The sequence below is a fragment of the Populus alba genome, chromosome 14 (assembly GCF_005239225.2).
Source record: "Populus alba chromosome 14, ASM523922v2, whole genome shotgun sequence".
In the NCBI taxonomy this organism is placed as follows: domain Eukaryota; kingdom Viridiplantae; phylum Streptophyta; class Magnoliopsida; order Malpighiales; family Salicaceae; genus Populus; species Populus alba.
The window spans coordinates 3,663,396-3,677,055 of record NC_133297.1 but is presented as its reverse complement, the minus strand read 5'-3'; the positions used below and the strand labels follow the sequence as shown (position 1 = coordinate 3,677,055).

The 13,660-nt window shown below is 33.8% G+C and overlaps 3 protein-coding genes across 3 annotated transcripts; 1 reads left to right on the top strand and 2 right to left on the bottom strand.

The window, feature by feature from the left end:
* Positions 1-6,034: 6,034 nt before the first annotated feature.
* Positions 6,035-8,164, bottom strand: LOC118034106 (uncharacterized). Its single transcript, XM_035039299.2, has 2 exons — positions 7,847-8,164; positions 6,035-6,777 (listed from the first exon to the last, which is right to left on the bottom strand). The coding sequence occupies exons 1-2, from the start codon at positions 7,941-7,943 to the stop codon at positions 6,182-6,184; spliced, it is 693 nt and encodes a 230-aa protein (XP_034895190.1). The 5' UTR covers positions 7,944-8,164; the 3' UTR covers positions 6,035-6,181.
* An 898-nt stretch (positions 8,165-9,062) lies between these two features.
* LOC118034177 (endoglucanase 6-like) lies at positions 9,063-9,400 on the bottom strand. Its single transcript, XM_073404428.1, has 2 exons — positions 9,235-9,400; positions 9,063-9,136 (listed from the first exon to the last, which is right to left on the bottom strand). Exons 1-2 carry the CDS (start codon positions 9,398-9,400, stop codon positions 9,063-9,065), a joined length of 240 nt encoding a protein of 79 aa, XP_073260529.1.
* Positions 9,401-11,264: 1,864 nt separating this feature from the next.
* Positions 11,265-13,305, top strand: LOC118034107 (10 kDa chaperonin 1, chloroplastic). The gene is made up of 7 exons (XM_035039301.2): positions 11,265-11,449; positions 11,548-11,606; positions 11,707-11,757; positions 11,887-11,952; positions 12,050-12,097; positions 12,231-12,260; positions 13,024-13,305. The coding sequence occupies exons 1-7, from the start codon at positions 11,356-11,358 to the stop codon at positions 13,090-13,092; spliced, it is 417 nt and encodes a 138-aa protein (XP_034895192.1). The 5' UTR covers positions 11,265-11,355; the 3' UTR covers positions 13,093-13,305.
* Positions 13,306-13,660: the final 355 nt, after the last annotated feature.

Here is a 13,660-nt window from a genome sequence, read left to right as displayed (position 1 = left end):
AAAGCTTAGAATTGTAGCTAAATTGGTGATGTGGAATTTCTATGAATAAAATTATCTCTCAATTTCGTAATGTATAAACATGACGACCGCTACAGATGCCGGAAAAAAAAGTTAATTCTCAACTTCTCTGTCACTATCAATTAAAAATCGGAATTCTTATCCGAATTCTACCTGGATTGGCAAACCAAGTCAGAAACGGATGAAGCCTCTCTCTCTCTCTCTCTCTCTCTCTATATATATATATATATATATATATATATATGGGATAGTCGGAGGTCTAAGAATTCGAAAAGTCTTTCTCAATTCCATCAATAATTGAGGTAAAGCCATGAAACCAATTAGAAAGCCAGCACGAAAGTTCCCCAAGCAATCCCCTGATCACCCTCCCATCCAAAAATCTTCTTCTCACGATGAAAGCAAAATTATAGTTCGTTTAAGAACTAATAACGTCGTTACCAAGTCCGACGTTAAGAAATCCGACGCAGCCAGCAGTGCCACTACTCCATCGGATAATGTTGCTGGACCGTCAACAGTCCTGCAGCAGCAGCAGCAGGAGAAGCAGGAGGATGTTGCTAAATCGGTGATGAGTAGTCGTGGAAATAAGAAGGGCATGACGATCAAGAAACAGGGTTTTTCGATTTCGCTAACGAAAGCGGAGATTGAACTTGATTTTCTTCAATTAAGTGGAGTCAAACCTAAAAGAAAACCCCGGAAGAGAGGCAAGGACGAGCAGACAGCGCTTGATAGCACGTTTCCTGGTCTTAACTTGCAAATCATTACTTCTAGAGATTACAGGTCGAAGCATAAATAGTATCTATCATGTTGGCACCACTCCTGTTGTTCATTATCAGTAGGTTTTTTTTTTTTTTTTTTTCTAGCGTTGCAGACAACTTTTTTTTTTTTTCAAAGACGGGAAAAAAATGACCCAAGTAGAAGTACTGTAGCAGATACTGAGGACAGGACTTGATTCTTACATGCTTCCTAGAATGTTTTGGGTTACCTCCTGCAAGTGATGGTTCCTCCATTGGAGTAAAACTATGAATTCAATGAACGCCCTGAAGTTAGAACCAGAATATAATAATACATCAGAGTAGCAGTTATTTTCTATATGTATAAATCTGGTTTTTTTTTTTTTTCCTCTCCTAAAATCTGTTTAAGCACTTGGCAGTATATGTGATCTAATTCAGGCATAATTTCATGTGCATGCAAAATCTTCATTTGCAAAGGATCCAGTAACATCTTCCAGTGATTGAGTCGTATTGTGAGTCCATCCCATGCGTTTTAGCCTCTCTTTTCAAATCCAAGACTTTTTTCCGGCACTTGTTTTGGAATGCCTTTCAAGAATTTAATTTTCTGATGCATATCTGCTTCGACTTCATAATAATTTTTCTATGCGCTATCACAATTTAATTAACTGCAAAACTTATTTCTTCAACTCAATAAGTTTCGCTGAATCTTCTGCTAGGATATTTTTTCTCACCTTGATTTGAATCATGTTTATAATACCCCGGCCAATATCCAGTTCTCGGGTTTATTGCACAATCTCAGAATAATATTGTTTTAGTTTTTTTAAAAAATAAAATAATATTATTTTAGAAAAAAGTTAAATAAAATACTAAAAGTTAACCTCGTTAAAGTCTCATTTGAATTTGGTCAGGTCTATCATTAAAGAATTATCTCATCTAAAAATTTAAAATTTTAGGCTTAAATAGTTTCTTAACATAGTTACAAAGCTTATTAATCAAATGGCTACAAGTTCAAATCTTTTTATACCATTTTAAGTAATAAAAAATTAAGTATAACGTAATGTGAGTCTGTGCATATACACATTTCAAGCTCAAATAACTTTTACTTTAGAGATGTGTTCAAAAGTAACATAAAATTATATCTTGAGGTCTCACCTTACAACTTAAACTATTGAATTGAAATAAATATTTGACATGATATCAGAATCTTGTTGACTAAGTAGTCACGTGTTCATATCTCATCAAATTAAAAGCAATATAATGTGAAAATGTGCATGTTTAAATTTTAAGTTTACAAAGGTTTTACCTCAGAGATGTGTGTTAGAGAATAATATAAAATAATATTTAAAACCTTGTTAGAGTAATATAAAATTATTAATTAAGTAATATAAAATCATATCTTAAACCTAATGTAATAGCATTTTTAGAGAATAATATATAATCATCACCCAAGCTTGTGATATTTGACTATATCAAACAATATTAACCTTCAAATTAGTTAAAATATAATCTAACCAGAACTAAACTCTAACTGACAGATTATAAGGCAAATCGGGCGGTCTATTTTAGTAACTATGATTTGAATCGCATACTTAAGATTCTTTACCAATAAATTGTTTACATATGGAGGCGGTAGAAACGAAAACCTTCCCTTGATACTGCGCTGGAATACAGGAATAGACAGAAATATGTTACCTCTCCAAATTTAAAAGAAGAACAAGTCATGTCATATTAAAAGGAGAAATAAAATAAAAAAGAAAAAGAAAAACTAATAGAGCCAGTGTTACTAGATGTCTAGAACTTCTGAAATTACAAAAACTAAAAAATAGTTATTTAAACTATGTTTTATAATCATGTCTTTAACATATATAGATATATATAAAGACTTATTTTATTTTTATTTTTAAATTTTAAAATGATATCGTTTCAGATTGATAATCTCAATTAAATCCCACTCAGAATTGGATTAAGCACCGAAATTCTTGTTTAATAATTTATAAGTTGTTAAACCTTATCTATGTGTGAAATATTGCAATTAAAAAACAAATCTATCTATCTAACTGACATCCTAAACCCTAAAATCTTTATAAATGCAGTATACCGCAGTACTGACCACATAGATTATAGGCTATAGCTCTGCTCCCTGGCTGTAAAAATACACCAAACATTGAGATAAATATTTAACATGATATCAGAACCTTGTTGACTAAGTAGTCACGTGTTCATATCTCATCAAATTAAAAGCAATATAATGTGAAAATGTGCATGTTTAAATTTTAAGTTTACAAAGGTTTTACCTGAGAGATGTGTGTTAAAGAATAATATAAAATAATATTTTAAAACCTTGTTAGAGTAATATAAAATTATTAATTAAGTAATATAAAATCATATCTTAAACCTAATGTAATAGCATTTTTAGAGAATAATATATAATCATCACCCAAGCTTGTGATATTTGACTATATCAAACAATATTAACCTTCAAATTAGTTAAAATATAACCTAACCAGAACTAAACTCTGACTGGTAGATTATAAGGCAAATCGGGCGGTCTATTTTAATAACTATGATTTGAAGCGCATACTTAAGATTCTTTACCAATAAATTGTTTACATATGGAGGCGGTAGAAACGAAAACCTTCCCTTGGTACTGCGCTGGAATACAGGAATAGACAGAAATATGTTACCTCTCCAAATTTAAAAGAAGAACAAGTCATGTCATATTAAAAGGAGGAATAAAATAAAAAAGAAAAAGAAAAACTAATAGAGCCAGTGTTACTAGATGTCTAGAAATTCTGAAATTACAAAAACTAACAAATAGTTATTTAAACTATGTTTTATAATCATGTCTTTAACACACACACACACACACATATATATATAAAGACTTATTTTATTTTTATTTTTAAAATTTTAAAATAATATCGTTTCAGATTGATAATCTCAATTAAATCCCACTCAGAATTGGATTAAGCACCGATATTCTTGTTTAATAATTTATAAGTTGTTAAACCTTATCTGTGTGTGAAATATTGCAATTAAAAAATGAATCTATCTATCCAACTGACATCCTAAACCCTAAAATCTCTATAAATACAGTATACCGCAGTACTGACCACATTGATTATAGGTTATATATAGCTCCGCTCTCTGGCTGTAAAAATACATCAAAAATTGAATAAAAATATTTAACATGATATCAGAACCTTGTTGACTAAGTAGTCACGTGTTCATATCTCATCAAATTAAAAGCAATATAATGTGAAAATGTGCATGTTTAAATTTTAAGTTTAAAAAGGTTTTACCTGAGAGATATGTGTTAAAGAATAATATAAAATAATATTTTAAAACCTTGTTAGAGTAATATAAAATTATTAATTAAGTAATATAAAATCATATCTTAAACCTAATGTAATAGCATTTTTAGAGAATAATATATAATCATCACCCAAGCTTGTGGTATTTGACTATATCAAACAATATATTAACCTTCAAATTAGTTAAAATATAACCTAACCAGAACTAAACTCTGACTGGCAGATTATAAAGCGAATCGAGCGGTCTATTTTAGTAACTATGATTTGAATCGCATACTTAAGATTCTTTACCAATAAATTGTTTACATATGGAGGCGGTAGAAACGAAAACCTTCGCTTGGTACTGCGTTGGAATATAGAAATAGACATAAATATGTTACCTCTCCAAATTTAAAAGAAGAACAAGTCATGTCATATTAAAAGGAGAAATAAAATAAAAAAGAAAAAGAAAAACTAATAGAGCCAGTGTTACTAGATGTCTAGAACTTCTGAAAAGTACAAAAACTAAAAAATAGTTATTTAAACTATGTTTTATAATCATGTCTTTAACATATATATATATATATATATATATATATATATATATATATATATATATAAAGACTTATTTTATTTTTATTTTAAAATTTTAAAATAATATCATTTCAGAGTGATAATCTCAATTAAATCCCATTTAGAATTGGATTAAGCACTGAAAATTCTTGTTTAATAATTTATAAGTTGTTAAACCTTATCTGTGTGTGAAATATTGCAATTAAAAAATGAATTTATTTATCCAACTGATATCCTAAACCCTAAAATCTCTATAAATACAATATACTAGATTATTGACCACATAGATTATAGGCTGTATATAGCTCACTCCCTGGTTGTAAAAATACACCAAAAACATTGATTGAGAAACTATGAAGCCTCCTGGTTTGTCAGTGCTCAACTCTTCTGCAATGTCATCCCAGCAAACCGAGCCTCACCAACAGCCTGAAATCAGAGAACCTAAGCTATCAGTTCGTTTCATTAATAATAAAAGGCCAGCTGGGAATGCAACTGATGATGTTGAAGGATCGTTGTTGAAAGGAAATAGCAATGATGAGCCTCGTGATCATGATCATATTTTTGTTCAGGGTGTAAGCAAAAAAAAGAGAGCGAGTAATTATAAGAAGGGGATCAAGAAACGAAGTTTTTCGATTTCGCTAACGAAAGAGGAGATTGAACTTGATTTTCTTCAATTGACCGGAGTAAAACCTAAGAGAAAGCCCCAGAAGAGAGACAAGGATGTGCGGACAAAGCTTGACAACCTGTTTCCTGGTCTTCGTTACTTGTAAATTCTTTCTTTCTCCATCAAGACACAGATACTAAGTATCTTTTAATTAATTTGAGAATATCTACTAGTGTTATCGTTGTTTTTAGTGCTATGTGTTTTGAATGTTCATAATTTGGTTGCTTTGTCTTTCCTTTTCTTGGATTCTTAACGTTTACAGTTTCAGGATTGTAACTTTTTGACGATGATTGGTATTTTTATCAACTGTTCTTTTATTTGGTACCGTTTCCTGCCTCAACGGGGAAAAGCTAGCTAGGACTGTTGTTTTCTTCATTACTAGGGTTTCTATAATCATTATTCCAGGATTGTAATCTTCCTTTATGTTGTTAAATTTGGTTGTATTTTTTGCATCAACCAACTTAGTCTTAGCTAGGTTTCTATTTGAGGTATGTACAGTGTGTGAAGATAAAACCCTATATGGTTTAGGAACTCTAAACGTCTTATGACAGCAAAGTTTTGTGAATTTCTCATTCCAGCGAGATAGATAGGGGCACTAACTGCTCTAGTTTTCAGTCCTCTATCTCCTTTGCAAGGAAAAGCACCATGGAATAGCCATGGTAAATAGCTTTCAAACCAATGCCAGTGTTCGTTCTAGTATACTAAGAGCATTAATCCGCAAAAGCGTCACGGTCGCAGCTTTGAAACACATGAACTGGTATAAACTGCAAGAAAATGATAAATGTGGAAAAACATTACAACTCTCACAAGGATCTTCAACAACGAGAATAACGTCCTCCCACCTATATAACACCTATATAACAAAATATCCGAGCACATTTTATCTCAGAAAATAATTCACATTACCAAGTTGGATACCAGTGTTGTAGCAGACTAATATGTAGAAGAACTAAGGCCAAAACAGTGTTAAGAAAAACAGGGATCCTCTGTCCACTGCTGCATGGAAAAGTGCTTCCACTAAAGCACCCCTTCTTTTGCTTGATCCCTTCGCCGTTATCTTCAAGAATAAAAGAGGAATTTGTCTTGCCATCACTAAATAAAATACACCAAAAGAAGGAACCTTTATGAGCCCCAACCAAGCCTACTCCCACTTCTGTATGCGATTTGTTTCTTATTATGGATAAGGCTTTACTGTCCTTAACCAGAACATGGGAAAAGGCTGGTGATGGCTCAAGGTACTTGGGTTGACAGCCTACAATATGGCCAGTTACGGTGCCAAATGTGGGCAGCTCTACGCCACAATTTGGACCAAAAACCTCAGTAAAGTCATCTTCAGGTGGCTTGCAATTCACAACACCATTGCTAGTGCAGTTTCCCTTGCATAATTCAACATATTGCAGAGCCATGCAGCCAAGACCAGGATTGTCATTCAGCTGTGGGAGTTTCTGGGATGTTCGGTTCTTATTGATGATATCAACAAGATCATTCGCAGGGTTCCCTGATATCAACAGCATGTAACAATGCACCGTTAAAAAAATTAGCTTGTTGATGTGCAATTACAGTAACCAGCATTTATTAGTATTCAAAATGTCATAATTATCAATGACTAAAGCATAAGTTCCAACTTATCTTGAGATGCTTAAAAATCCTTTTGAGTTGGGCTTCGTAACAACACATGCAAATGAAAATTCACCATAAAATGGTTTTGGCCAAAGTTTAACCCAGGAGCTCAAAAAATCCTGTGTCCTAAAGTTTCTTCTGACATGCAAGTCCCTTTACATGTGTGTGCGTGAATTGCATGGTAGAAAATTGAATTTCTGGTGCTAAATCTGTCCTCTAGAAACAAAATTAATTAGTGACTCCCAATTCTTTAAGATTCCTAATGTAGATAGTCAAATCATATAACAGAGAAGCTATGAACTTTGTTGCCTACAAGATGGAAATCACGTTACTTGACCAACTTAAGCTTGCCTTCCCTATTAAAGCTTTAAATTTTGCAGCAAAAGATATAATTTTCAGATAAAGACAAAATATTACTCCGCTTGTTGATACATGCATCCCTTCATTCATTACAGCAGCTAAACAGCAGGTCCAGATAGAAGCTATCCTTGATGCCTCCAGAATTATATTTATAACTTGATTTAAGCGCATAGATGATGTTTGCATATTTTTCCTTTACAAGCACAATCATCCCTAGTTCTGGGATCCAGGTAGTTCTTTTGAATTATTTGGGATAAACATGCAAATTTTTTAGAATTGATGCTCTAGTATTGAGTTTCTAGTAATGAATAGAGCTACTAATGCTACCTAAAACTTAATTTTTAGGAAAGCCAATTTTTTTAATGTTGAAGCTCGGATTCCTATCCTTTTAATTTTAACACTTGCAAATTTGCAATCACCAAAGAGTGGTAAGACCTTGCACAGCAAATTATCAGTCAAGAACAACTATAGTAAACTGCACAAAACTACTTGATCAACATATCAGGAAAAAAAAAAACTCATGGGGCTGCAGTAGCATCGCATTCTCAGAGAAGTCAATAAGATTAAAGAAAAGCAAACGATATTACCATTGTGGCTGGAGCAAACAACAGTGGCTAGGAATAGCTGGCAAAGTACAATCCACTTCCATTCACAGCAACAATAATGCTTCTTCGCCACCATCATCAATGGTAGAGAGAACGAGAAGGGAGAAGGGAAAGAAAACTGTAGAAAAGGGGTCTCACTTATTTCCCAAACATTGTAAAGGAAAGGAAAATGGGTTTTATTTTCCGGGAAAGAAAAGTGTTTGTTTATTGTTTACAAAGGGAATAAAAGGGTTGCAGATATCAAGGAGAAATGGGAATGGTGGTCCCGAGGCAGTAGACGTTGTTGTGCCTTTTTGGACACTTGTTTTTCTATTTTCCCTCCCTTTCCCTTCCCTTTCACACACTCATGGAAATGGAGCGCAGATATCGAGGCACCTCCTTCAAGTGGGACCTACCTACCGTTTTCACGCGGTCTCCTTGTCAGTGATCAAGCCCGTCGAGAGAGATCCAGTTTTTCAAGGCCCACAATTCTCAATTTCTTCAAACAGCTGGACAGTTCAAACCGTTTTAATTTATTAAAAAAAACAATTATTTATTTTTTTTTCAAATTATTTTTTTTTAATTTTTAGATTGTTTGAATCCGTTGATATTAAAAATAAATTTTAAAATTTTAAAAATATTATTTAATGTATTTTTAAATAAAAAAAACCCCTACTACAATATAAAAAAAAACATAATAAAATAAAAGAATTCAGAAAACTCTGGATGGATCGCACAACGGAGAAGATTGCCAATGGTGGTATGTTCCCAGCCCCGCTTTTTGCTTGCTTTTAAATTGTGTTTCTTTTGTTAACATTTGCGGGTGGTCTTCTTGTTTCCGAGCTGGTGTTGCTGCTGCTGGAGCTGTAGGAGTAGCTGCTGGTGTAGTTTGATCCGAATCCAACCATATATCTCATATTATTTGGATTTGATCCTAATATGTAATCAGCCTGTACGGATTGCATTTATATATAATATTAATTCACTTGTTCATCAATATATTTGTAATTAATCACCTCATATCCACTGCTGGAGTCAAATTTTCCAGCCACAGGGATGCTGTCTTGGTATTGACCAGGGTGATTACGAGCAAACTCTCAAAGAGCTGCAACCATTTGTTATAAATTAACGTGATTGTTAATTATAAGAGATATAATTATGACATGAATAATTAATTCATTGTAGCAAATATCGTCCCTGTTTTGCATGATTTATTAATTCAGTTGCATATATATGTAGGGTTAGAAGGTTTGAAAGCAACAGATGCAGCAGCAAAGGCAGCAGCAGCCTCAGCTGCAAGATCAGCACCAGGGTTAGATCATCAATCTTAAAAGTAGTTCTCGGAGTGGTCATGTCCTCCGGTCTCTCCCAACAAGAATGGTCGGAATCACCATCACCATCTTCACCATAAAGGACGTCTGGCTGAGGGTGGGCTTTGATGAAGTAATCTGTGCCCCTCTTGATGGCGTCCATGGCATTTGAGAGTTCATTTTTGGCCTCTAGCTGGGATTGGAATTCGACAGTGCTCCATGCAAGCACTGTCACAGTAAACGCCATTGGAAACCCAAACTTTACATTCGACAGTGTTCCTGTAAAATGTTTCTATATATAATGTATAATTACTTGAGCATCGCTGCCATCTTGAAGCCCGGAATCTCCACGCCATAGCACTCTCTGGTTAGGAGGCAGTTTTCCAGAGCGTTGAGCTTCATAATACAACAAAGATTTAGTAAGTGCTGCTCCATAATCAAGTACTGAAACAGCTCCAGTCGTCAAGAGAAACAAGATAAAGATCATCATGCTAATCAAACCGAGGACACTGGTAGAACACATGATGATGTCTCTTGAGTAAATAGTCTGCACGTAGCTTGCTAGAGAGAAAATTAATAAAATATTCAAGAGTAGCTTTGCAGTGGTGGATATGAAAAATAGACAACGTGTATTTATAGTGAAGAAATATAAATATAGGGACGTCAATGATACGTGAAGAATATGGCTCGATTTGACTAAAATCTTGAATTTGGTCAAATTAAGAAGCTATTTACCTCTTGAAATATTCTTGACCAACTTTCTGAAATCTTGAATTTAGTCTTTAATTGCCTGATCATAAATTTTGATAAGGCCACCTACCTCGATGAATTTGGTCAAATTAAAAGATAATTGAGAGATTACTTACCTTATAAAATTTGATCAATTTAAAAGGTGATTTATCTCTTAAAATTTAAATTTGGTAGAGGAATCCTACCTTCTTATTTTTTTTTCTTTTCTTGAGGCTGTTTTTCCATTAATTTTTTATATGAACAGAGAGAAGAATTAGTATGTTGACCGTATGGAAAATTGAGAGGGAGAATGATAAATTCCAAATCTAAATATTTTATTTGTTATTTATTTAATGGTGTTTTTTTGTTATTTATTTAGTTAGAATATTTAATTTAACTAAAAACTTAAACTACAAAATCCTAGCAATAGTTTTTACATCTACTCTAAATTTTAAGTTTTCATCAGATTACTCGGATCAGATATTTTTTAAAAAAATTAAAATGATATTATTTTAGAAGGATTATAACCAGATCTTGTCGAATCAACCGGGTTATATCGAATTTTTTTTTTTGTTTTTTTTTTAACTTAGTCTAGTTCTAGCTCTTAACTAGCCGACCTGCTGGACTAAATTGGATTTCAAAACTATGATGCTAGCCGTTAATTTGAATTGTAAGATCAAGATTGAACTAAAGCATCATGAAAATTCCTTTTATTTGTAAAACAACGTGAACGTTTTTATTCTCTCAATCGGAGACAGGAAGGGGAAAAAAACAGAAAATGTAACAAAAAAGAAAAGAAAAGAACCCTCTAGAACTCTGGCGTTTGGAAATTTAAAATAGGAACCTCAATTTAGTCCTTAATATATTACTCTATTATCAGTTAAACCCTGAATCTTTTTCTTTTACCAATTTTACTCCAAACATCACCTTAAAATCATCAACCTTCCATCCATATGCTTCTAATGGTATTTAAGTTATTTCATTTAATTTGTATGGGTTCCTAAGCACTTCAGCCAATCCAAGATGATAAAATAAACCCTAATTTACCCTGAAAGACAACTTTAGTATCAAACTGTTTTAAATTTATTTTTTCTCCTTGCTTTCACTAGCTTGTATTAAAAAGAAATTGCTATATTTCTCGTGCTAAAATTGTAATTAAGGGAAGAGTGGAGTTTATTTTGACTCTTAAATAAAATAATTGATAAGTATATACAAATTGGATTGAATCTTTTAGTTTTCATCAAACAGGTGGATTATCTTTGGACTAAAATGGATAAAAATAAAACTATTTAGAACTTATTCGTAATTTGATAAGGAACCTAAATGAGCTTTTCCCCTTAGAACACGTGTCAGGGCACACATATGAAGAGGGTTTTAGACAAGTTTTGTGCCAAACGGTCCCTTGTTGTGTGCTAAACTCTCCTCTCTCTGTTCTCCCGTTGCACAGCCAAAGCCTTATCTGTCTATCTAGCCATGGCGTCTACATTTGTTACTGTACCAACAACAAGACCCTTCCTGTCGGTAAACAAAACCAACGCGCTCTCTCTCTCTCAGCTCAAACTCGCAGGTTGTTGTTCTCTCTATCTCTCTACTTTCTTGCTGGAAAAATTAATGCGCATGGTATTTATTTTCCGCTAAATTTGTTTCTTGTCATTTATTTACCAGGAATGAAGTGGAATTCTTTGAGGATTAATGCGATTTCCAAGAAATGGGAACCCACTAAGGTTTTTCTTTTTTATGTTTATTTAGTTTCACTAATTTGTTTTTATCCTATCTTTTTTTTAAGCTTTGGATTTAGTTTTAATATGGTGGGTATTGCTGTAGGTTGTTCCACAAGCTGATAGAGTTCTTATCCGTCTCGAGGACCTTCCTGAGGTGATGTGTTTTCGTCTTTTGCTTCAATTCATATTTCATATCTTGATGCCCATAGAAAGCATTTCCCTATGTTGTAAACATCCCATTGTTAAGAAGTTGTTATGCTGATTGGTGAATTTTGCATTGTAGAAATCGTCCGGTGGAGTTTTGTTGCCCAAATCAGCTGTTAAATTTGAGCGGTATCTAATGGGGGAGGTATGAATTATGTACAATGCTCATTCTTGTTCTTATTAGGAAGGATGGATTGATTCTTTTTTGCTGTTAGCATTATATCTTGAGTTTTCTGTTTTAGGTTTTGTCTGTTGGTGCTGAGGTTGGGGAAGTGGAGGCAGGAAAGAAGGTAAATAAGTACTTCTTGGTTCATAAACGATCAGTCCATCTTGTTGCTTTCAATGCTGTTAATTCTGCTATTCTCTGAGATTTTTCATTCCTATAACTATTGTGATTTTCATTAAGTATACCTCATTTTGCAGGTTCTTTTCTCGGACATCAATGCTTATGAGGTAAGTGGCATTACCGTTTGGAAGACTTGGATGTCACATGTGAATTCACTGAGTGTGCTTCTGTAGCTACCTGTTTGTATGGGATCAAATCCCCCTTGAATGTCTGGAAGACAGCATATCGAATCTGTCGGATCATTATGTTGAAAGAGTTTGCTATAAAATAAATAAATATCAAACCATACACACACAAACAGGTCCCATATGAGCATATGGTAGCCATGAGGCCTTTTGTCCCGAAATCCTGAATTTTATGACCTGATTATTGTGGCTTGGTCAATGAAAATGCTTGCTTTCTTGCAACTTTTAGAATACCTATACTTCTTGGAGTTAATGTCATACAAATTTCTCTTGTCGTTGAGTGAATATGATGTCCATAGTATGCCATCATCTAGACAGTGGAGCATGGCAAATACTCTTTTTGTGACATGTTCTTCCATGTAATCAGGTAATACAAATTCTTTCTTCACTCCAGATTGAAACATTGTATGTTTGTAGAATCCAGTTAGGCACATGCCTTTATTCTATGTGATTATTCGAAGTTCGCTGATATTTTTTTGTATCTGCCTAGGGTATGACCATCTCCTCCCAGAGTTGTTAACCTTAGCATGTGCATGCACACTTTGACCTTTGTAGGTGTAAAATTGATTCTGCTGTAATTGACATGTCTGACCATTGAGCTAATGGTCATTATGCCCATTGTATTGCTAATTGTGCATTTTTATTGTACCTGGATGTGTTTATAAGACTTCCTGAAACTGTGCAGATTGATTTGGGAACAGATGCTAAGCATTGCTTTTGCAAAGCTGGTGATTTGTTGGCCGTCGTGGAGTGATATCTCTGGATTTCTGCCAATTTTGAAAAGACCTACTTTCGCTATTCTGTCAGTGTCAAGTTATGTGGGATCTTCAGACTCTGTATTGAAGTAAACTCTAGATTTAGAGGTTCCTTGTTATGTGCTGTGTAACCTCCCTCCTTCGATGTTTAAAAAAACGGGAGTTTTTGTTTCAGGTAGCCAATAATATTATGCATTAATGGCTGACGTTGACGATCCTGAGTTCTGATAGACATTTCTTTATCAAACACCTTAATTGTTAACTACCAAGGTCCGTGTTCTGATTAAGAAGATAAAAAAATTGACAATCAAAGGCAAATTGTTATCCGGAATTTAACTCCCTAGAAATTGACAATCACATAATCTAGTGATAAATCCTTGTCACTGCAAATCAGCTGTTTTTGGAGCTCATTTTGATTGGCTGGGAGCACCAGTAACATGTTTTATGTATCAGTGCTCGGGGGAAAGGAAAACTTTTCAATAGCTGATGGGCTTTCACCTCCACAGGGAACCCGCCATCCGCTATCCTCCTGCCACCTGATATTGCACAAGCACCACAGGGCCATCT